The sequence below is a fragment of the Pinus tabuliformis genome, chromosome 3_2, assembly GCF_031772625.1.
Source record: "Pinus tabuliformis cultivar Carrire ecotype Pingquan chromosome 3_2, CPIR1, whole genome shotgun sequence".
Classification (NCBI taxonomy): domain Eukaryota; kingdom Viridiplantae; phylum Streptophyta; class Pinopsida; order Pinales; family Pinaceae; genus Pinus; species Pinus tabuliformis.
In genome coordinates, this window is record NC_142302.1 from 596,552,843 (window position 1) to 596,579,731 (window position 26,889).

Genomic DNA, 26,889 nt, shown 5'->3' on the forward strand with positions numbered 1-26,889 from the left:
CTGGCTACGACAACAATAAGAGAACTTTGATCTTCCAAACCAGGGCACGAGAGAGAGAGAGAGAGAGAGAGAGAGAGAGAGAGAGAGAGAGAGATAGTTGCACCAAAGCTTTGATTGTCCCTCTCTCCTTCTCCTAGACCAAACTCGCACTTCCTTCTCCTCCTTCTTCTATTTTACACTTCTTCCGGTTTCATGAGAGATCAAACTTGCTTGTGACGCGGTATGATTCAAATGGAATTCAAACTTCTCTATTTATAGTCCTTTGGTGATGTTGAATAGCCCTCCTTGATCATCTTAAGGTCGACTTGGTGTGGAGACAACATAATTCATATTTGATTTAATACTTAAACTTTTTACATGATTCAAAATCCCAAGAAGGGTCCATTTAAAATTACAATGACTCTGTTGACACAAAATAAATCTTAGAAGTCCTCAATGGGGACTTTGACCTAAAATATGACGACCCAAGCATGAAACCCACGCTTTAATAAGTCATAATAATAATAATAATAATTCTTTTCTTTATTGTTTTGACAAGTACATTGGAAGATGACTCAAATACATTAAATGAAGACCAAACCTATTTAATTTTCCAGCAACATCCATTAAGAGGGAGAAGAATCAAACCCACACTGGGGATGCTAAAAATTTATCTTTCTCTAGGTTGTAACACTCTTTCCAGTTTTTGAGGAATAGCCCCGCGTTACCCATGAAATACGGGCCATTCTCAAACACTTGTTTCCGATCCTCCAAGTCCGCAAAACCTCACCGTAGAGAAACCCTTTGCCCTCAATCATAGTTCCACTACTCCACTTCGGTTCCATTTGGCTTGGATCCACTGCACAATATCTTGTTCGTTGGGCCAGATGCCCATAAATTTACAAATCCAAGCATGATCTTTCATGAATTGCCATGTTTTCTCGAGTCGATTTTTAGGGATCACAAATTTGGGGTTTTTAACAACATTCGGGACGTAACAATTTCATCCTTTAGACTATCATTGTGCCCCCATAGTTGGGGAATTTGTTGTGCCCACATTGTCTCATCAAAACCTGAATTTTTGGGATGTTGCATACTTTGGTCCTTTGCTGACATCGCTAAAGGAGTCTCGTGCCCTCCCCTGTGCGGGGGCACTCATGAGCTTCACACTCAGTCAACAGCTCAAAAACCTCCAACTTGTTTTCAATCATTGTTTGATTTGCCTTTCGAGGTGGTTGTGGCAGGGGTTGCATCACTCTTCATGCTGAAAAATTACTGCAAACCTTAGTAGAGCGAGCTTCGTAATAATATTATCATATTATTATAATATAATAGTATTTATTTTAAACTTTCATTATAATTGTTTTAATTATTATCATATTTATAATAGGAGTTGTCTTTAGTGCAACTTTTTGGACTTTTTACTGTGATTTTTTGGACTTTCCACTGCTGGAATCTCACGGAAAATTTTGAGGTGAAATCTTGATTTTTGTTCTTAAAACTGGTTTTTTTGACTACATATGGATTGATCACTGTGAAAAACCCTAGGGCTCTTCGGATGTGCAAGGGCTACCCATCAAGCTTGTGATTTCAGTAAATTCCTAAAATTAGACCAAAAAAAATCCACTAGAAAAGCTTCCAAAAATCCACACAACAACTCTCCTTTATGATATTATTATTATTATTATTATTATTATTATTTATGTTAATTTTATATCTATTTAATAACGTAAATGTGCATATAATTGATATATACTTATTTATTCAAGGTGTTTCAACCGCATTAATTAATATAGTTGTGTTAATTTAATTCAAATAATTATAAAAATTTCAAAGCAAAAATTTTAACTCAAAATTGACATAAAAATATATATTAAAATAAGTAAATTAAGTAAATGAATATTAACTTACGTACACTTCAGAGCTAATTCATAAGATGATTATAATACATTTCATCAAATGTGAAATGAAAATATATATTAAAATTAGTAAATGAATATTAACTTACGTACACTTCAGAGCTAATTCATAAGATGATTATAATACATTTGATAAAATGTGAAATGAAACTAAATTAAATGCTATGTAACGTCAAAAGGTTTAGTAGAATGCCATGGGAGCGGCTGGCCACCGAACACGATGGATTGCTAGAGTCACGGCACCGAACACTCGTTGTGAATAGGTCAGCTTTACATTGGAATTGACGTTTCTTATAGATGAACAGAACATTAATACAAAATAAATAATTTTCTATGTTGACTGCGGAAACGGGCCGAGTGAGATATTATATTTTGATCGATGGTGGTTGTGGATGAAAATAAAAAATGCATATGCATATTTAATTTAGTGAGATAACTTGCTGGGTTGATTTTTAAATAAGAAAGGAATAAAGATATTGGTTCGTTTGTATTTTGAACAAGTCATAACGTATCATAGCTGGTTGATCACTGCGCCCACTTCAATCAGCTTGCATGCTATATGAACACTAGTTGATACATAGTACCTGTGGCTGTTCCCTCCGTCTGATATTGTTATTTGGAGTTGTTTGATATTAGCAGAGCACATAGCGAACTATGGCGTCAAATGTTTTAGGTTTTCTCAATGACAAGAGCATATTAGTAACTGGATCGACCGGTTTCCTGGGCAAAAGTATTTGAGACAGTAATGTTATTCTTACTTATATCTGGTTTTCACGCTCACAATGATGCTAATTGCACTTTGTTTACTTGATGCAGTTTTCGTGGAGAAAATATTGCGTACGCAGCCCGGGATTAGACGCATTTTTGTTTTGTTAAGAGCGGAAGATTTGGAATCTGCCAAACTCCGATTTAAAAAAGAAGTAAGAAATCGCTGGACTATTTGTACTCATCGATGGATTAAATCTATGACTACTGTTATCGTTCAGTAAAGAAATAGTTTCTTGCGCTATGAATGGCAGGTTATAGGAGCAGAGTTGTTCAAGACTTTGAGGGGGCAACATGGGGACAACTTTGAAAACTTCGTGTTCCAGAAAGTTGTCCCTGTAGTGGGAGACGTTGCAGCAAATCATAATCTTGGAATTGACCAAGAGAGCACGAGAGAGCATTTTTGGGAGATTCTGGACGTCGTTGTAAATATTGCAGCAAGCACAGCGTTTGATGACAGGTTTGTTGCGTCCATAGCTAGTTGTAATTGTTCCAATTATATAATTTAAGTGCTTACTGCCTAACATCAAGCAAGCGTAGATATGACGTTTCACTCAATGTCAACACACGCGGAGCTGAAAATGTTGTGGAATTCGCCAAACGATGCCGTAAACTTCAAATCCTCCTGCATGTCTCGACTGGTAAGTGGGATTCATGATTTATGGATTCACAATAAATTGGATTTATATGTTGTGGCTACATCTCTCTTTCTTTCACATATAGAATATATTTATTTATTTTTATCCGAAAACAATGTGTTGGATTGTTATTTATGTAATTTGTATTTTCTAATAAAGTCTTTAGAAATTTTTTTAATAGAGATTTAAAATTTTAAGATATATTTATATAATATATATAAATATAAAATATTTAGATATATATAAAGATTTAATTTTATATCCAAAATATTATGTTTTTTTAATTAATTAATGATTTAAAAAACTATTATATGAATTAGAATCATGAAAGTATTTATAGATTTTTTAATATATAGAAACGATAAATCATGTTATTGACCTATTATATTATAATAAATTTTATTTAAAATAAAAAATTTCTCTAATCAAGAATTTTATTATTTTTATGTTTGATTTATATATTTATTATTTTTATAATTAATAATAATAATTTTACTCTAACTAGTAAATGAAATCAAGAATTTTATTATTTTTATGTTTGATTTATATATTTATTATTTTTATAATTAATAATAATAATTTTACTCTAACTAGTAAATGAAATAATTTTTTTCCGGATATTTTCTTAGTTAATTTCAATTAAATTTGACAGAAAAATTAAAAACTTGTTTAAGGTATAGAATTCAAATTCCCTAGAAATTTTTGAGGTAACCAAATCTCTTTATACTTTTAAAAACATATTTAAAAAAAATATATATAACATTTTTTTCTTAAAATTGTATCTCCAAATTCTAATAAAAAATCACTTAATCTATCCAATAAACTATACCATTTAATTTATGTTATAATTTAGTTATTTTTTATGATTTTTTTAATTTTAATCATATAAAAAATATTATAAATATTTTAACTATAAATTTTATTAACCATTTCTTTGAGATACAATTTTAATAAAAGTAGTTATTTCTAGTTTTAGTTATTTCATATTTATATGTGAAAAGATAAATTGTTATGCTTTGTTATTTTGATTATTTCATTAGTGCATCATGTTAGTTATTCCATATTAGGTTGGTTGTCTTATTTCTTTTTTGGAAAACAAAATCGTTCTGTTTTACCAACGAACCATTCCCCCGAATATGAAGGATAAAGAAAACAATAAAAACATCAGGTAATGGGCAAAAGTGATTATTTTAATATGAAGAAAGAGATTGTTTTGTATTTTATAAAAGATAATATTAAAAGTGTGAAACAAATTTTAATATTTATTATTTGGAGAAATGATCATTATAATTTTTTGTGGTGCCTCAAGATATTCTATTCTAAAAACGAAGCCGAAGCCGAAGTAAAATGACACTAGCTGGGGTAGCAAGATACGGGACAGTAGGTAGATATAGCTAGATATATTACAATGATATTAATAAATATGATTGATGCAAGTTTAAGTGTATATAATTACATCCATAATTGTATTATTGAATCTGGTTGAAAAATGTGGATAGACATTAATACTATAAATTTAATAGTAATCATAATATTACAAAAATAACTATTATTATAATAATAATAATTATTATTATTATTAATGATTAATAAATAAATATTAATAATGAATAATATTAATTAATAAATAATAATTAATTAAATATTAATATAAATTTAAGTATATACAAAGATCTCATCAAAAGGAAGAAGAGGGCATATATTAATAAGAGATAAGAGCATCTTCTCCACTTTTCTAAAGTTACGCCTAGAAAGTTTTGGTGGAATGTGCTTATTCATAAAACCAAATATAATGATTCTATACCTTTAGAAAATTGGTATAACTATCTTAAGAAGTTGTATGACTCTTGAGACACCATGGACACCATCTTAAACATTCATATTAAAGAAGATATATTTTCTCTACAAGATGTTGAGTCTGTGATTAATAAGCTCGCTAATGGGAAACCTAAAGATATTGAATGATACCAAGCTGAGATTTTCAAATGGAAAGATCTATCCTCATTCCTCATCTCCAAAAGCTTCTCAATTTGGTTGTAAAGCATGGCTTCCTCAAGCTTTGGACGCAAAGCCTTATTGTGCCTATCTTTAAAAATGGGGACAAAAGTGTTCCCTCTAATTACAAGACCATTATGATTAGCCACATCCTAGCCAAGCTTTATGGGCTCATTTTAAAAAAGAAGCTTAGCCTTTGGCTTGAGAACCATGGTAAAAGGGCTAAAGGGCAACCCGATTTTAGGAGACAACACGCAACTATTGACCAACCAGTCACTCTCAGCATCATTGCAAAGGAATGTCTCAATAGTAAAACCGATATCTTCTTTTGTTTTGTGGACTTTAGAAAAGCTTTCGAAACTGTCCCTCGAGATAAGCTCTAGGAGAGACTTGAAGAGATCATGGTTCCTCCTGAACTATGGATTGTTGTGATCTGCCTCTATGAGACTGTCATTGTCAAGCTTAAGGCCAAAAAAGGGTGTTCCAAAGTTATTAAATGCAATATCGGGGTTAAACAAGGCCACCCCCTATCCCCTACCCTTTTTGGTATTTACATCGATAAGTAAGAGGAGTGTCTAGAAACTATGCGTTGCAAGGAAATTGAGATCGCTAGCATAATCATTACCCTTCTCCTTTATATTGATGATATCATTCTTCTTGCAAAAAGCCATGATGACATGGACAAGAAACTTAAGACTCTTCATGTCTACTGCTCCAAGATGGGTATGACTGTTAATATAGACAAGACTAAAGTCATGATCATTAAATCCAAAAATATCACCCATGATAGTTTAGTCTATGATAACCATTGTCTAGAGCAGGTTTCTTCTTATAAATATTTGGGTATTAACTTTCCTCATAAGCTCAACTGGATCTATAACATCGAGAAAATAATTATTAGAGGTTGGAAAGATTATTATGAGCTTGAAAACAATTGTAAGTTGGTCAATATTTACATTTGGAGTAAAAACAGTTCCTCTTTGAGACTCTCGTCACCCCTATTGTCTTACACGGATGTGAAGTTTGGAGTTGTATTATATCTAGAGAGTCGTGGAGAAATATTGAGATGATCCAAAAGCCATGTATAACCTATAACCTCAAGATCAAGGGAAATACTCCCTATCCCGTCCTCTTGATCAAAGCGGGCATGTCCCCCATTGAAAGCACAACTATGTTTAGATATATGATGTATAAGAAAAATATTTACAACATGGAATCCAAGAGACTCCCAAAAAATGCTTCTAACTCTTGTCAAAACCCCCACATGGGCCTCAAGGGCGGATGTCATACGGATGCCCAGTGTTGGCTCAACCTTTGGGGGATTAAGGAGGAGATCATCTTGGGAAGAAATGATAGTATCAAAGATACTAGAACCTCCAATTTTAAGGAGAAGATATGGTATGGTAAGGAGATGGAGGGTAAAACAAAGTTGAGATACTATAAGGAGGTGATCAACCCCACACTTGATAACGAGAATTATCTCTTTATGTTGACCAGGACTACGAAGAAAATGAACATCACTAGGATAAGAACTAATTCTCATTAGCTTCAAAGGGAGATCGGACAGTTGTCTACTCCTAAGACTCCCTAGGATGATAGAATATGGTAGATTTGTGATACTAAGAAGGTGGAAGATGAAAAAAACTTCCTTTTAGACTGCCCGACTCTTGCCCACATCCGCTTTCAATTCCCTATCGTCAACCACAACTCCAATATTCTTAACTTATTAAGTCAACCCAACTATAATGATCCTAGAGCACTTCTTTCGCTTCTCCTTGATCACAGAAACGAGATTTTGCAGAATGACAATTAGTATTTTTTTTTGAGGTCTGATAGACCACATTGGTTTTGGTGGACGTTAATCATCATCCTCATTATCAAAAAAATCTGTAAATAATAATTAATTAGTAATATTAATTAATAATAATTAATTAAGTAATTATTAATAAACAATAATAATAATTAAGTAATTCATTTTATTTACTAATAATGATTTAATAATAAATAAAATTATTTAATATTAAACATTTGATTTCTTAAACTTTCTTAAACATTCATTTCTGCAACTTCAATGCAAACTTTATCAAAACATGGTGTCGCAAGAAATGCTTCAAGGCACCTTAATTCATCTTCAATTTTTGTTCCTTCTTCCTAGGTGCTACTAACATCTCGACTTTCAAAATCAAGGTTAAGTTTACGAACATATGCAGAACAAGATCAATTCTATTTGTTTTTTCTCTGCAATTATATCTTTCTCTTATTGCACTTCTTTCTTTTCCTCTACCACTTCCACTTCTTTATGAACCTCGACTTCTTCAAAGATGTTGTCTTCCACTTGGTTTTCAAACCCAAGTGAGCTTTTCTCACCAAATAATAGTTTATCAATGAGATGTTTTTCTTGCATCTTATGCAACCATTCATCATTAATTAACTGGTCTTCATCAAAATTGACATCAATAAATTGAATTTTTGAATATACCATAACACGGGTTGCTTCAATGGCAACTTCATTGTCATCAACAAGCATTGTTGCTAGATTCACAAAATCGTCATCTAGTTGTGGTTGTGCATAGTGAGATTGACGAGCATCTGTGTGCTCTTTCCCTGCATTATCATTGTTATCCACTTTGAAGTGGGATTCACCAAATTCTTCATCTCGTGTAGATCTGATGTTATAGATCCACCTTCATCTTCAACATGAATACTCCCCCCTACACCAAAATTCCTCTCAAGGATATCCCAAGCCACCTTGGCTGTCTTTGCATCTCCAATGAGAGGAAGAATGTTATCATCTACACATTCCTTTATGTATTTCAATGCGAAGACATTCTTTTTCCTTTTAGCTTCCAATTCTTTCAAAAAGATCTCAAACATCTCCTATTGTCGCTTTGACCTTATCAACATCTTGCCTTTTCTTATTTCGTAAGCACTAGCTCACTACGGCTTAACAAGTAAATCAAAATGCAAACATAGCGTCTTCCTACGGTAAAAATTCCTCCGTGGTGACTTCTTTGCTACTTAACTTCCACAAAGTAAACAAATTCTCTACCAAGCAAAACCTATAAAAAAAGTTTTCATAAACCCTTTTTTAACCCAAAATGAATTTACAACCCTTCCTCATTTGAACCATACTCCTTTAATCTTTTTATTTGAACGATATCACATTGCTTTTTTTAAAATAATCCCTAATATCTTTAAATTATGAGAGATGGTCCTTTTTTAAATAAATCACTTAAGGCCTTTATTTTATTTTTTTAATTTACACAACGGCTTTAGAAATAATACTAAAGGCACGCAAAAATTACGCGAGTCATTTTTAAAAGGAAATTACATGAGAGCTTTTCATAAGCATTTCCCAATACATACGGGCAAATACCTTTCCTTGCCGTTGACTCTCACAATCGAACATTAGATTATATTCACTCGTTTTCGTTTTCAATTGGAGGCTGTAGGTTTTGTTTGTACTTTTATTTTTATAATACCCCTTTTAAACCAAGTTATTGATCCCTTCCTAAGATGCCGGGTCAAGTAGAAGCCTCAAGAATGCTATCTATCCAATAATCTAGTTCAGTATCCACTCCCGCGTTCTTTTCATAACCATTAGATTTGTGGAGTTCGGATACACCATTAGAGATCTGGTGAATTAATTCAGTGGATGGTAATTTTCGCAAATCCTCGTTAAAGATTTACCTCAATCAACCTTTCCCTCTCAAGAATCAAGAACCGTGTTGATTTCCTTCTTCTTCAGCGTTAGCAATAAATAAATAAATAAAACATGGGAAAAATATCACTGGTCATCATCGATCATTAGTTTTAATTACGATTTTACAAAATCTGTGGATGAAAAGAGATGTTACATTCTTCCATCCAGACCTCTTATTCATCTCATTCTTGGGCTACTATCACCCTTTTAAGTTTCCGAAGGCAATATGTCACCTTATGTGTTCAACTACATATATAACACTTCAAGGACTTTCAACTCTTATTAAATGATCTCCATCTCCCTCATCCGTAGGCTCCAAAGGCTACCCTATGTTGCAAATATGGCTTAACAATATCAACCAGTTCATTCTCATTGGTAGGTTTGGGAAAACATCATATTTCCCTATTCAAATTAGGGCTGCCCCATTTGGCTACCAGTTTGCTTGACCTATTCACTTTTTAGGGAAAATTCATGTAGGAATTGAAAGTGGAAGGAGTTGATGTATCTTGTTATTGTTGCATGTTCATCATCCTATTGCTATTTAACTCACCTTTAAATCCATGAACAATTCTGAATTTAACGCTCTTTTAAATCATGGACTTCAACCTTAACTCTGGTTCCTTGTCTCGTTAAGGATTCAATGGGCCTTTCCATGGGATATTTGGCTCGAACCCAACCCCTCTAAACTTCTAACTCTTCTTCAAAATCCTCTTGAGGCAACCTAAATAGAATTACCTCTAACTTTTGGAATTTCCTATATATTTTCTCTTCACCTCACATTGCTCATGCCTCGTCTTCTCTAATTTAGATGGAATCTCCTCTGGGTCACTATGGTTTGCTCTGATATGAATTTGATACATCAACCTCATCAGTTGAACAATCACATAACGGCTACAGTGCAAGTCTGAAATGGTCTTGTGGCCCCAAAAAAAACTGCTAAACAATTTTCAGCATACTATAAAGGATTTACAAGAAAGGGCACACACATTCTATTCCTCATGTGATAGAAGTGATCTTATCAACTCATCAACTGTTAGTGATGTCAAATCCTTTGCTTGTTCTATAGTTGCTACCACAACATTAAATTTCGTAGACAAAGATTTGAGGACCCTCTCAACCACTATTTGATCTTTAATTTCCCCACCATAATTTTTTAACTAATATACAACATTCATGACCCGATTCATGAATGAATCGATGTCCTGTGTCTCCTTCATCTGCATACTTTCAAAATCTCTTCTAGTATTCTGCAACTTAACAATAATGACTTTGGACATACCTTTATAGGTTGTCGCCAAAGTATTCCATGCTTCCTTTATTGAAGATGTGATCAGAATCTGCTGGAACACTACTCGGTCCACTCCTTGCTGGATAAGCTTCAACACTTGTGCATTTTTCTTCTTGTCTTTCTTCAATAGATCCCTCTCTGCATTAGTGAGAGCTCGTTCTTCTACTTCTTCCTTAGGTTCTAAAAACCCAAACTTGACATAATCTCAAACATCATGAGCCTACAACGTGTTCTCCATTCTAATAGCCCACACATCATAATATTTCCCCCTAAATAATAGAAACTTAAAATATAAATTTGAGAAAATCATCTTTATTCAAAAAAATCTTCTTCCCCAACTAATAAAATCCTCTTTTACTAAAAAAATTTATAAACCCCTTTTCAATAAAAACTTTATTTATTTTTTATTATATAAAAAAATCTTTTTATAAAAAATGTTTATATATAAAAACAAAAACTTTTATAATAAATCCACTTTTTCAAAAAATCCTTTTATGGAACTTCAGCAAAGAAAACCTATTTTATATTAAAAGGGCTTTTAAAAAGGCCCTCTCATAACCAAACTGAAACAACGTGAATAGCACCCAACGTGAATTTTGACACAGTCGTTTTTAATTTTGTTGATTTTTCTTAAAGGCTGCGGTGTATAATGTGGTTCTTTGTTAGGCCCATGAGTGTTATAACGCATTGAATACCACTCTAAGGTGTGTTATAGCTTAAACACCTTAAACATGGGGAAATTTTTATTTATTTTTTTCTTACGGGTTATTGTTAATTTGCTTTTGCTTTTTTCCCTTTTGTAATTTTATTTTGATATCAATTTATTTGAAATTTAGAGGAGCTAAAACACAAATTTCATACCTATAACTCTTCCATTGATTACACAGAACTTAATTCCACTTTCTTTGGTTCTTTGTAACCTTGTTTTGATACTAGTTGGAAAGACATGTTGGTAAAGCAGAGAAGACAAAACACAATTCACATATAAAACAAGAGCTGCTGCTCTTCTATTGATCACACAAAACATAATGATTACAATGAACTTGGTGAAGGGTATTTAAACCTTTTCCAACTAGCTGACTGCTTGAAATATCTTGACATGCAACTGCATGCAATCTCACACTCAAAGTAGTCTATCGCTTAACTCACTTCACTCAACACTCAAACACTCAATCGTGCAATCACTCAGTTAACTGACTCTCTATTTTTAGCTTACTCCTCATGCAGGAGTAATTATCTTATTTTAACACTCCCCCTTAATTATGACTGCTAAACTAAAGCATAACTCATGACAACTCAAACGTGCCTGCTGGTCTATGTCTTAGCTAGGCTTACAACACCCAAGTTTCTTCTATGAAACTCAAATACATCTTGTGCTAATGACTTAGTAAATATATCAGCCAATTGATCACTAGATTTACAAGGCTTCAAGTGAACTTCTCCATTGCTCATAAGTTCTCTAATAGAGTGATATCTAGTATCAATATGCTTGCTCTTATGATGAAACACACTATTCTTGGATAGTGCAACCGTTGAGGTGTTGTCACAATATATTGTTGTTAATCCTTGCTGTTTCTGCTTGAGTCCATCAAGTACTTTTCTTAACCACACTGCTTGACATGTTGTTGATGTTGCTGCTACATATTCTGCTTCTGCTGATGAAAGTTTCACAATGGGCTGCTTCTTAGATGCCCATGAAATCACACCTGAACCAAGGTGGAACACAAAACCAGAAGTGCTCTTCCTATCATCCACACGGCCTGCAAAATCACTATCTCTGTATCCAATCAATTCTTTCTTTTTTGTGCTTGCATACATTATGCCACAATCTCTAGTTCCTACTATGTATCTCAAAATTCGTTTTCCTACTCTCCAATGTGTGTCTTTTGGAGTCGCCATAAATATGGAAATCAAACTCATTCCTTGCATGATATCCAGTCTTGTAGCTGTGAGATACATGAGGCTACCAACCAATATTTTGAATAAAGTTGGATTGACATCTGATCCTTCATCATCCTTGCTTAACATTGTACCTGTTGCAACTAGTTTAGGGACAGGTTTGCAATTTTCCATCCTAAATCTTTTCAACAAATCTTTGGAATATTTATTTTGACAAATAAAAATTCCTTTTTCAGATTGCTCAACTTCTATGCCAATAAAATATTTCATGAGACCAAGATTTGTCATCTCAAATTATTTCATCATGGCTTCTTTAAATTCATCTATGTCAAAATCACCTATAAAAATCATGTCATCAACATATAAGCAAACAATCAAAATCTGTCCATGATCATTTACCTTTTTGTACAAGGTAGGCTCAATGTTGCTTCCACAAAATCCATTCTTAATCATGTAGGTGTCAATTTTGTTATACCAAGCTTTGGGCATTTGCTTCAGTCCATAGAGCACTTTCTTCAAACTGTAAAATTTGTTTTCATTACTCTCAACTTCATATCCTGAAGGTTGCTGCACATAAATTTCTTCTTCTAGAATTCCATTCAATAAAGTTGATTTCACATCTATCTTATATATTTTCCATGTGTTTTGAGCTATTGTGGCTAGAAATACTCTTATAGTATCCAATTTGGCTACTTGAGCAAACATTTCTCCAAATTCTATTCCCGTTTGTTGCGAGAATCCTTTTGCTACAAGTCTTGCTTTAAATTTGTCAATTTCACCTTTCTCATTCAACTTTGTCTTGTACACCCACTTCACACCAATGAGATTTTTGTCCTTTGGTAAATCAACCAAATCCCATGTGTCATTCTTTTCAATAGCTTCAATTTCTTCATCCATGGCTTGCACCCAATTTTCATCTTTGATTGCTTCTTCCAACGAAAAAGGTTGGAATGACAACAATGCAAAATTTGAACTAACATCCAAATCATCATAAATATATTTCAAACTTCTCATCTTTCTCTTACCATTGCTTGATTCATCACCTAATTGATTGCTAGGAGAATCTTGATCTATTGATCTGCTTGAGGATCCATGCTGTTTTGAAAATCTTGGAGTCCTTGTTGGTGTGTCTCTGTTTGGTGTCTTCACCTATGATTCTTGTTGCTCCTTTTCTACTACATCATCTTCTTCCATCAGTGGCACTTGTGCATCAACTGTTTTCTCTATAGTTCCATTCCATGACTCTTGTTCCTTGAACACAACATCTCTGCTAATTATGGTCTTCTTTGTGATAGGATTATACAATTTGTAAGCTTTTGATTACTCACTATAACCAATGAATATGCATTTTTCACTTTTATCATCCAATTTGCCTCTTCGCTCCTTAGGCACATGTGCATAAGCTACACATCCAAATACTCTGAGATGAGATACATTGCAATACATACCTGAACATGCTTGTTTTGGTACTCTGTTCATCACACTCTTTGTAGGAGATCTGTTGATCACATAAATAGCACATGCAACTGCTTCTACCCAATACTCATTAGAAAAGTTTCCGCCTTTCAACATGCTTCTTACCATGTTTCATAATTGTCATGTTCTTTCTCTCTGCTACACAACTCTACTATGATGTGTACCTGGTTGTAAACTTTCTTCTGATCCCATGTTGTTTGCAGTAATCATGGAATGCCTTTGAGTCATATTCTCCACCACAATCTGACCTCAATACCTTGATCTATCAATCACTTTGGTTCTCTGCTAAGGCTTTGAATTCTTTGAACTTTGAAAAAGTTTTAGACTTCTGCTTAAAAAATTAAACCCAAGTCTTTCTACTGTAGTCATCAAAGAAAGTGATGAAGTAGCAACTTCCACCAATCGACTGTGTCCTCATAGGTCCACACAAGTTTGTATGCACTAGCTCAAGAGGTTTCTTTGCTCTGTATGCAACTCCCTTTGGAAAATTTTCACGGTATTGTTTTCCCAAGATGCAACACTCACAAGTACTAGCAGGCTTTTTGATGGGAGGTAATCCTCTGACCATCTGTTTCTACTGCAACAATCTTAAACTAGAAAAGTGCAGGTGCCCAAATCGAAAGTGCCATAACTAATAATCATCAGAACAAGCAAGTGTAAAAGAACTCGCCTGACCACCGTAATTCAAAATTAGAGGAAAGAGTCTGTTCCTCATCATTTGCACCTTTGCTATCAGTTGCTTGCTTGGGGGCTTGTCATATATAACAACTTCTTGACCTTGAAAGATAACTTTGTATCCTTTCTGTGTTAATTGACCAACACTTAACAAATTATGTTTGAGACTAGGAACATAATATACCTCTGAGATTGTCTTTGGCTCCCCCTGCTTGGTCAGAATGTTTACCACTCCTTTGCCATCTACTTCCACAGTCTTTTCAATCCCCAACTTTACCTCTGTTTTCACAAATTGATCGAAATTTGCAACCAAATCCTTGTTGCATGTTATGTGGTTACGAGAACCACTGTTTAACAAGCACACACTAGCAGAAGGTTCATGCATGGTATGGTAAGCTAGGAACATAGAGTTAGTACTCTCTGTAGTGACATTAGCTCTCCGGTTCCCTTGACCAACTATTTTCTTTCTACAATCACAAGCAAAATGACCAAATTTATTGCAGTAATAACGTCTCACCTTTGATTTTTCAACTCTTTGATTATTGTTGAAGCTTTTGTAGTTGCTTCCGTTTGCATGCTCATGATCTTCTCAGTCATCTCTCTGACTACCATATATTTCGCTTCGTCCTCTACCTTTTGTTCTACTTCTGCCTCGACCTCTGTCTCTTGAAATAGAAACCTGACTTTTGAACTCGGTCTGTAAAGTGGAATCCTTATTTATGTCTATCCTTGCTTCATGCGATATAAGTGATCCCATAAGCTCATCAACTGTCAATGATGCCAAATCTCTGGCTTCTTCTATGGTTGTTACCACAACATCAAATTTGGTAGATAAAGGTCGGAGGAATTTCTCAACCACTCTTTGATATTTTATATCTTCACCATAAATCTTTAACTGATCTACAATATTTATAATCCGGTTCATGAAAGAATCAATGTCCTTTGTCTCCTTCATCTGCAGACTTTCAGAATCTCTCCTAGTATTCTATAACTTAACAATATTGATTTTGGTCATACCTTTATAGTTTGTCGCCGAAGTATCCCATGTTACTTTTGCTGAAGACGTGGTCATAATATTTTGGAACACTGCTAGGTCAACTCCCTGTTGAATAAGCTGTAACGCATGTGCATTCTTCTTCTTGTCTTTCTTCCATTGTTCCCTCTCTGCATTAGTGAGAGCTTGTTTTTCTTCTTCGTTCATAGGTTCTGAAAACCCAAACATTACACAATCCCAAATATCATGTGCCTGCGACGTGGTCACCATCTTAATGGCCCACACATCATAATCCTTTCCTGTAAACGGAACTGGGGCTGTAAATTTGACAAAGCCATCTTTCTCCAAAAATTTCTCTTTAAAAAATCGAAAAAACCTTTCAATAAACTTTGTAAAGCTTATTTAAAAAAAAAAATCTCTTATCTTCAAATATATCTTTTATAAAATAAAACCCTTTATTATTTTTTAATATAAGAAATTTTGTAAATTGTATGATAAAACCAAGTAACAAAATCGTACCCACTTAGCTTTAAAAGATCACGTGACTTTTAAAGCCTTTCGAGTTCCAAACATTTTCGACTTTCAAACACGTTGACTATGTATTGAGTTGGGGCACACGCTAATTTTTCTGCGAAACTGTGGCTTGCTCGGTTGTTGACCAATCAATTGTCGAGGCAACGGTGTTCACGGCAGCTGCGGCTGCTTCTTCATTAAACTCTATCTATGCTATTTGCAAACCAAACGAGTTCGGCGGGTGAGAAACTTCGGACTATTTTCTTACTCGCACATGCATGATGTAGCTGTAGAACCTTTCGATCTTAAACCTTGCTTTGATACTAATTTGTTGGTAAAGGTGAGAAGATAAAATACAATTCATACTGGTAAAGGTGAGAAGATAAAATACAATTCACATATAAAATATGAGCTACTGCTTTTTTTGTTGATCACACAAAATATAATGATTAAAATGAACCTCGTTCTAACTAGCTAACTGCCTAAAATATCTTGATATGCAACTACATGTAATCTCGCACTCAAAGTAGTCTATCATTTAACTCACTTGACTCAACACTCAAACACTCAATCATGCAATTACTCAGTGAACTGACTCTCTATTTTTAGCTAACTCCTCATGCAGAACTAATTATCTTATTTTAACAAGACAAAGAAGCCAAAACACAAATTTCACACTTAAGACTCTTCTATTGATTACACAAAACTTACTTATTATAATGAACCAGATAACAGAGATTTATATATATCCAACTAACAACTCGCCTAAAATAATTTAACATATAATCACACACTAAATTTCACAATAACTTAACTCAACACTCACTTAACTTACTCTCTAACTTTAATCATTTAAGAATAATTAAATTATAATAAACTCTCTCTAGTTGTATAATACAATTTTTTTTATCTCAATTTAATTAAGAATGCGAATATATATGTATGCTATCCTCAAAATTAAGATAGACTGATCTTACTGTAATGCGACAAAAGCTTACGTTGTTGGGCACGGAAGTGGAAGAATAAAAGAGAGCCAACTGGAAATGGGAGTATCTATGACCACCGCCAATGGACTGGATGACGAAAAATGTCCACCTCTGAGCCTAAGTATTGAAGCGGAATTTGGTTTGCTGGAGAATACACTAGCCAAGTTACAAATGAACTCGTCACCTACTGCTTCAAGTAGCACGGATTCTCTTCCACACAAAGAAGCCATTAAAAAGCTCAAAGAGTTGGGTTTAGAAAGGTATTTTTTTCGTGAGAAGCCATTGCATTCAATTTTTTCATTTTAGATGTTTCATAGATTATTTTTAGTTTTGACATTAAAATATGTGAGCAGGGCAAAAATGTTTGGGTGGCCAAATACTTACACATTTACCAAAGCTATGGGAGAGATGTTACTGGTGAACGCGAGGGGAAACCTTCCGGTGGTCATCGTCCGACCGACCATTATTGAGAGCACATTGGCAGAGCCCTTCCCTGGCTGGATGGAAGGCACCAGGTTCTCATAGCCATTTTTATTTATCACATTTCCTTCACAGTCTCCATCACCACCAATTTTTCGCATTGATATTATTAGTATGAATGTCATAAGCTAATGATGATATGCTTTCTCGGGGATGTAATGCAGAACTATGGACACCTTTATAGTAGCATACGGAAAGGGGCGACTCTCTTGCTTCATGGCCGATCCGGAGCTCATCCTGGACGTGGTTTGTCCGCTACTCCAAGCGTTAATAGTTTTTCGGTTTTTTTTACTTGTCCATAAGTCTAGAATTAGATTGATGTTGATGTCAGGATTATTTAGATATTTTTTGGTCGTCTATAAGTCAAGAATTAGATTGATGTTGATGTCAGGATTATTTAGAGAATCACATTATTTTAGCTGTAAATTATTTTTAATATTTCGGCGCTTTAATTTCTATAGATTTGATCTTGTACTAACTTTATATATACAATACGGAAGATTTATAACTTGTACTAACTTTATATATACAATACGGAAGATTTATAACATTTTGAAATGATTTTTTTTTTAAATAAAAAAAATTAGTAGATGTGTTTATTTTAGATTAAGAGCTAATTTAATTTTTAGTAAATATTAGATAGATGGTAGAGATGTAATCGTCCTGGAATATAATAGAATATTTATAATAAAATTTAGAATTTATTTTTAAATTATTTTGTTATTTTAATTAATTTATTTCAAATTAATTCAAAAAAATATTATATCAACATATGTTATATTGAACATGTAGTATTCATCAAATTATAGTATTCACCCAAAAAGTATTTAGAAATTAAAATTTCTATAATAAATATTATTACAAGTTATGTTTTTTAAAATGTATATATATTTAACTCAAATATTAATTTTTTTTATGACTAATAATAAATACTAAGTTCAAATAAAATTATATTTTAGTTAATTTTTTTAATATTTTCTAATTAACTAAATAAATATTTTGATATATATTCTAAATTAATATCTATACACCTAAGAATATTTGCAAATCTATAACAAATTTTTATATATTATTTATAAAAAAACTAAATTTAAAATAGATAATCATTCTTCCCACCTTCCAAATAACAATATACTTATTATAAATCTTTTTAATATAACTGTATTTTTTTAATTAACAACTCACTAAACTATTTCAAAACCACTCCTATGGAATTAGTTATTTTTGTTTTACTTCTATATATATATATATAGATATCAATCATTAAATGAGGCATACCGACCTGTTATCGCGCTGTAAAACGTGCCTCTCCTCCTGTATAAATAAGCCGTATATTATTGTTTGTTGACATTATTTGTTTGGAGATCAACAGATTCCAGCAGATATGGTGGTAAACCAGATGCTAGCAGCTATGGCGACACATGTTTACGAGAACGATCTGTTTATTTATCACGTAGCATCATCTGGGGAAAATCCATTGCCTTGCTCCCTTCTAAAAGATGAGCTATATAATTATTTTTCAAAGAATCCTTGTGTAGGCAAGGATGGAAAACTAATTCACGTAAAAGAGCTCTTCTTTCTGGAGAGCATGAGCAGCTTTCGCCTGTACATGTTACAACGCTACAAAGTACCTCTTCAGGCAAGCTAATACTCCACTCTTCCTTACAAACATCATCTTAATTTCAGTATTTCGCTTTCAGTATAGTTTTAACTTTTACCGATTAATTAGCACAGTGATGTTGGTTGTTGGTTATGAATAGGTGATCGGTGCAGTAAACAAAGTCATCTCCATCTTCACAGCACGTTTTACACCTCGTTACGACCGTATGCTTAGAAATTACAACTTCGTCATGTATTTAGCAGAATTGTACGCGCCTTACATCTTCTTTCAGGGAAGGTACTGTCGCTATTCTTTTTTTCAATTTCTCATTTCGTCACGCATTATACTGTTTTTCTCTATCTGTTGTCACCATTATAATAAGGTGGTTGATTCTGTGGCTATATCAGCTTTGACATAACAAATACTGAACGCCTTTTGCAAAAGATTTCCGCAGAAGACGTGAAAGCGTTCAACTTCGATGTAAAATGCATCGATTGGGTCGATTACCTGTCAAACGTGCATATCCCTGGGGTAGTCAAATATGTGCTTAAGTGAAACAATGGAAATGACATCGATAACCTTGTCAACAGCTAAGTCCAGTTATACTATATCATATGATTGTGAAGTCTTTCAACCAAATGATTCCCACACCATTTGCTTCATAAACAGGATTGTTGGAATAAACCTCTACTTTTACTCTAAAATTGACATTGTATTTATTTGGCAAGACCCAGATGGCTTAATTTTATAACTATGAAGAAATCTTGCTTCGTAAAGAGATCAAAAATGTGTAGATCGTTATTGAAATAAACGTTTACTTTTACCCTCTTTGGAAAGATTGACTTAAATTGAAATAAATGTCCAGTTTTATCTCCAAAGTAATTATGTCTTTTTTTCACCTTTAATTAAATTGATTAATTAAAAAATTTGACATGAACAAGTGCTATATGAATTGAGTTATTGTTTTTGGGTATGTGGTATTGATAAGTTATGGTAATCTCCATCGCTCTGAAAGTTATGGTAATCTCCATATTATTGTAACAAATGTCATTTATATGTTAATAAGTTATAGCTTTTGGACATGTGGTATCGATAAGTCATACTATTTCTGTCACGCCCCTACACCTGCGGTGATCTTCCAACCGCTTGTAGCGAGGTGCGGCACCACCAAACGCTTTCTTTTTAACAATACTAACATCCGTGGACTACGCCTACTCTAACATGAACATACTTTAACTTATGTTTTTTTGCAACCAAGTAGAGAGTTACCCTTTATACTTTAAAGAAGATCATTCTCAATCATTAACCATATATCATAAACCGAGAACATCAACAACAATCAAGTACAAAGGGAGGGGCAACTCCCAGAAAGTCTGCCCAATCAATATATTATATCAACTTCTTCAAATTTACAATACAAGTGTGCTTGACAAACTTCAAGCCAACACTTAGAGTATTTTTACAACAAAGGCATAGAACAACCTTTTATAATTCATGTGCACTCTTGCACAAAGAAGAACGCTCACCTGAGCCACCTATCTTACTTTGTCAAGCCCCGCACACGTTATCGAACCTTCACCTTTCAACCCGGATCAAAACTGCAACTCTGCACAATGGAAGAACTACGCATAACCCATGCGTATTCTTCTTTTACCTCTGCGCAGGTCATTTTACCCCTTGTGTTGATGAGAGAGCGAAGTCGCTTGTTTTCGAATGAATCGCAGTGCTCCTCTTATATATACGCATATCACCTTGCGTATAGTCTTGCGCCGACCCCCTAAATATTATTATGAGCGCCCCCAAGTCATAGATGTTCACCGTCGGCTTGGGTATGTTTTATTACCCAATGTTCATGGTATATATCCATCGCACGCATACATACTTGTGCGCTTAAGTGTGATGACACTTAGTCATTTCGCATGCTCCTCATAACGTCGCATATTATGTCGTTCTACTGCCGCAGTCCGTCGCAAACTTGTTTTGTCACGCGCCCGTGCGCCGTGCACGATCGCCCGCCCGGTGCCCGTCGCAACCACAATCGGAGGCCCTTACATTCTCCTCCACCTGAAATCGTTGTCGCCCTCGACAACATACCATCATTCATGACGTTGTCTCCTCCACATAAGGCAAACATCACCGCAACATATGGAGAGCCACTGTCATCTGCAATATGTTGTCCATGTGTGTGTCTCCTCCAAAGTGAAGAGATCATCTCATCAACAAACTCTCGATGTGCCCCATTCAGGTCCATGAAGTCCTCTTCATCATCTGCAATGTGCCATCATCAATCATACCTGCTCCATGTGCTTGAGGACTCACTGCCATGAGCAGCTAACAATGAGCCCATCTTCTTATTCATCTAAGAAGATGTAGAGGGAGCAGAGCCTGAAGGCTCTCCCTCACTAATCAACTCAATCCATCTATCAGGATTTTCAATCTCCATCCTTTGTAGATAAGCAACCCGGTCTTCCTTCTGGACATCCGGCCTTACATATACCTCATCATCATCATCATCATCTTCCACTATCTCTAGCCTTCTTGTCAAATCCAAGATGCTATCTGAAAGTGATCTAATGACCAATGACTGTTCCACAAGCTTTGCCTCAACAGTGGACAACTGTTTGCTCTCATTTTCCTTATCCTCCATTTGCATCGCTCCCACTTTACAATGAGGTCTTATTGCACCAATGGTAGGCACACCAATAGGTACATCTTCCCTTCCATCATAAATGTAGAGCTTCTTCAAATGTGGTACAATCATAGCATCAAACTGCTTCATAAACTCCATCCCCAATACAGCCTCATAGTCATCAATCCGCACTATAGTGAAGTTCACCTTCCCGGTCCATTCACCAAGTGTAGTGTCCACCTTCTCAGCTATAGCAAGGATGTTCATAGGAGGAGAATTCACTGTCTTCATTTGCGCCTTTGCCGGTACAAATTTTAGCCCAATTCTTCTTGTAGTATCTTCTCCCATGAAGTTGTGAGAAGCCCCACTATCTACCATAGTGAGCACATTAGTATCTCCAATCTTCATTCGAACATACTCTAACTTGTTTCTTTCTTAATCGTCCTTAAAGACTGCTTTTGTAGTAGCAAAAGCACCAAGTATCTGCATCATCCCCACAGAAGCATCATTATCCTCATCATCAAATTGTGCAACCGTAGCCACCTTTAGTTTAGAGGGACAATTCTTCACTGTGTGTGGTCCTTCACATGACCAACACTTCAAAGGTTTCTTCATCTTTGCACCATCATCTGATTTTGGAGTATCATCATTCTTCTTCTCTTTTGGCTTTCGGACTTCTTCTTCTTGTCATCAGAAGTTTCCTCAAAGTGATCCACCATCCCATCAACTACAGCAAAAGCTTCTTCAAGTGTGTTAATCTTCTGCCTCGTTACCTCATTGCGTGCCCAAGGTTTCAATCCCATGATGAAGTTGAACACCTTGTCCTTTTCTGCCATGTCATGAAGTTCTAGAGCTGCACTTGAATACTCTTGCTGATATGCTTGTAGGCTTCCTATTTGCTTTATGTACTTGAGTTTGGTCCTTGCTTCCCATGTGTCATCTTGAGGACTGAAGTGGGTCTGCAATGCCTTCTTCAAGTCTTTCCACGAAGTGATGTCATTAGCATTGCCATTGGCAATCTGATCCACCCTTCTTCGCCACCACATCTTAGCATCCTTTGTTAAGAACTGAGTAGCTACCTTGACTTGTGTCTCACCATCAACCAAGTTCAACCGCTCCAAGTACTGCTCTATGTCCCACAAGAAGTTGCCAAGAATTGCTGCCTTCCTTGTTCCATCATAAGATTCTGGTTCCTTGACCTTCACATGAGGCACTCCTCCACCTGAGTTATGCCCCACGGCCTTCTTCACAATTGTAAGCTCATTCTTTGTATCTTCAAGAGTCTTCTTCAAGTTCTCAATTTCTGCAAGACCTTGATCCCTTGATTCCTCGACTTCTTTGACCCTTTGTTCGAGTTGTGCACACCTATATTCAGTGTACTCATTTTGTGTCTTGAGCTCATCATTCTGTATTCGAAGTTCATCGAGTTTCTCTTCAAAAGAAACCCCCATATTTTCTACCTTTACCAACACCCTTTCAATGAACTCCATAGGAGTTTCTTTGCCATCATGACTAGCTTGAGACCCAGCTGCCATCTCGACCAGCTTCTTCTTCCTTTGTGATCTAGTCTCGACCATACAAGAACTCCACCGAGTATCTTGCAACCTGAACCAACCCTTGTTCCACTTCGTGTGAAACGATTTCCTTCACCTGCAAGTACCCTTATCTCTGCCTCGAGCAACCTTTGCTTTGATACCAACTCTCACGCCCCTACACCTGCGGTGATCTTCCAACCGCTTGTAGCGAGGTGCGGCACCACCGAACGCTTTCTTTTTAACAGTACTAACATCCGTGGACTACGCCTACTCTAACATGAACATACTTTAACTTATGTTTTCTTGCAACCAAGTAGAGAGTTACCCTTTATACTTTAAATAAGATCATTCTCAATCATTAACCATATATCATAAACCGAGAACATCAACAACAATCAAGTACAAAGGGAGGGGCAACTCCCAGAAAGTCTGCCCAATCAATATATTATATCAACTTCTTCAAATTTACAATACAAGTGTGCTTGACAAACTTCAAGCCAACACTTAAAGTATTTTTACAACCAAGGCATAGAACAACCTTTTATAATTCATGTGCACTCTTGCACAAAGAAGAATGCTCACCTGAGCCACCTATCTTACTTTGCCAAGCCCCGCACACGTTATCGAACCTTCACCTTTCAACCCGGATCAAAACTGCAACTCTGCACAATGGAAGAACTACGCATAACTCATGCGTATTCTTCTTTTGCCTCTGCGCAGGTCGTTTTACCCCTTGTTTTGATGAGAGAGCGAAGTCGCTTGTTTTCGAATGAATCGCAGTGCTCCTCTTATATATACGCATATCACCTTGCGTATAGTCTTGCGCCAACCCCCTAAATATTATTATGAGCGCCCCCAAGTCATAGATGTTCACCGTCGGCTTGGGTATGTTTTTTACCCAATGTTCATGGTATATATCCATCGCACGCATACATAATTGTGCGCTTAAGTGTGATGACACTTAGTCATTTCGCATGCTCCTCATAACGTTGCATATTATGTCATTCTACTGCTGCAGTCCGTCGCAAACTTGTTTTGTCACGCGCCCGTCTGTCGTGCACGATCGCCCGCCCGACGCCCGTCGCAACCACAATCGGAGGCCCTTACAATTTCCCATATTATTGTAACAAAACTCATTTATAGATTAATAATAGCAATGGTAAAATGAGAGTAAATATCCATAGTTAAGAATCTTATTCCAAATTTTCTCATATATATATATATATATAATTTTTTTTATATAATTAATAAAATGATAATAATAATTTAAAATTATAATTTAGTGAATTTTTTTAATGTTTTTCTAGTTTTATCATTATGAAATATATTAATTTAAAATAAAATTATAATTTAGTGAATTTTTTAATGTTTTTTTAGTTTTGTCATTATAAGATGTATTATGTAGTAAGTATTTTTATGTTTATTAGTTTTTGAAAAGTCTAACCATTCATTTGCTTTTGGATACCCATTGGATGAACTTTACTCTATATATTCTATATATATAATACTAAGAAAATCAAGTTATAATTGTTTTTATGGGTTCATATTTTTAAGGTGTCTCTTTCTGAGTAAATAGAGAAGTGAGAATCACAATAACAAGGTATCTAATGTTTATCGACTTTCAAATACCTAATAATAAATAAAAATTAAAACTAATTAACCAATTAACCACTCACAAAACAATAGCAATTTATCTAGTAAATTTTTGGAATTGATTATCCGAGAGCCTAAAGGTTTAGATTTAGATAAAGGATTTGAAACACAAGAAAAAGTGAGGAATGCACGTCATAAATTAAAAAAAAAAAAATTGGAAACCATATATACCAGCAAGGATTATTAAAAGCTATTTTAAACAAAGAAATCAATTGAAGATATCATTTTGTTTTGTAGATTACCAACCATGGTTCCTCAAATATGGCTATGGAATATTTATATATTTTGGTTTCCATGGTTGTTTTCGTTCTCATTTACTGTTTTTAGTCGAAGGTATAAAATATTGTAATATTATCTATGGCTCGATCAGTAGAGCTCAAGCAAATAATCTCCACTGCCAAAAAATTTGGTCACTGTTACCGGCTCTGATGGATGAATGAACAGTTTACCAAATGTTGGTGTGAATACGCTCACAAACTCCAACCTAGAGTTGATCCAAATAATGAGTGGGAAGGGATTGTGTTTTCAGTGATGGAAAATGATAATGTCCAAGTTCCTTTTGCTCAAACATATTTAATGGAAGAAAGTAAAGTATTTAGCGTCATTTTAGTGAATATAAAATGTGGTGTAAATCTTAATAAATATATTTTTCAATATAGTAGTAGAGAAGAAAGCGAGACTACTTGGATACATGTAAAGCTATCACTCAAATGAATAAATATATTTAGCGTCATTTTAGTGAATATAAAATGTGGTGTAAATCTTAATAAATATATTTTTCAATATAGTAGTGGAGAAGAAAGCGAGACTACTTGGATACATGTAAAGCTATCACTCACATGTATAAATATATTTTTCAATATAGTAGTAGAGAAGAAAGCGAGACCATTTGGATACATGTAAAGCTATTACTCAAATGTAAATTTATTGAAAATGTTTTTTAATTATCAATAATATTTTCTAAAATAGCTATGTTTTTTTTTAATTTTTTATTAAATTTATTAATTAAAAAAAATCATGTTATCATTATACGAAAGAAGTTATGGTTATTGGATAATATTTTTTTAGCTAAAGTTTATTTTTATAAGGAGATGTGTTTATTTTTTAACTTGATAATTTTTTTATTTTTTATTTTAAAATATGATAGGTCCATAAAATGAACTTTTAATTTCTTATTGCAATATATAGATTCTTTAATTTTTTTATCAGTGATTATGTATAGATTATTGTTGAATAGTTTCATATGAGTTTGGTGGTTTCTAACTATGTAGTCATTATCTAAAGTCACCCACCTTTACCGTCATCTTGATTTTATTAATCTCATTTATTTCCAAGAATTTATAAAATAGAGATAACAATTTACAAGGAAGGAAAATAATTCTTTTATTTAAAATAAAAAATTATATTTTTTTTTATCATTTGATAGAACTAAGTCAATTCTCTACATGTAATGCAATAGAAGCTACATATCATAGAAGCATATAGGCAACATAGCAACATAACAAGAACCATATTTGATTTTTTAGCTTTAATTTTGTAAGAAATAGAAGTGGATATGTTAGAAACAAAGATGAAACAACTAAATATTTGCTTTAATTTTGTAAGAAATAGAAGTGGATATGTTAGAAACAAAGATGAAACAACTAAATATTTGAATGAGATAATAGAGTAATCATTTTTGCATAATACTTTTTTCATAATAGCAATCATCCATGGATATTGGTGCAAAGATTTGGATTGCATGCTTCATTAAGATATCATAATAATTTTATGAACATTTCTTACATCACTCATGGTTCAAGTTCTTTTAGTTTTGTGTATAATATAAGGTCATAAAGGTTCAACTCATGCAACTTCATACATAAATTGAATTAAATGCTTATGTAATTAGTTGGTTTGGGCTAAGAACTAAGTAATATCTATCTTTTTGCATTGTGTGTAAATCAACTACACAAAATCATTAAGATAAGGTCATAAATATTCAATTTATGTCACTTCATATAAAAATTGAATTAAATGTTTTTGTAATCACTTGTTTCATGCTAATAATTAAGTAATATATCTTTGCAAATTTGTGTGCTAGTGACTATGTTGCCATGCATCACTTTTTATGGATTGATGTCTACCGATATTTAGCATCCATTTAATTTGCGAACTAAGAC

At 34.1% G+C, this 26,889-nt stretch overlaps 1 protein-coding gene across 1 annotated transcript; it reads left to right on the forward strand.

The window, feature by feature from the left end:
- Positions 1-2,413: 2,413 nt before the first annotated feature.
- On the forward strand, positions 2,414-19,722 carry LOC149181998 (putative fatty acyl-CoA reductase 4). Its single transcript, XM_089418447.1, has 10 exons — positions 2,414-2,628; positions 2,715-2,818; positions 2,918-3,123; positions 3,204-3,304; positions 16,838-17,090; positions 17,184-17,345; positions 17,475-17,556; positions 18,683-18,949; positions 19,071-19,207; positions 19,318-19,722. The coding sequence occupies exons 1-10, from the start codon at positions 2,553-2,555 to the stop codon at positions 19,463-19,465; spliced, it is 1,536 nt and encodes a 511-aa protein (XP_089274573.1). The 5' UTR covers positions 2,414-2,552; the 3' UTR covers positions 19,466-19,722.
- Positions 19,723-26,889: the final 7,167 nt, after the last annotated feature.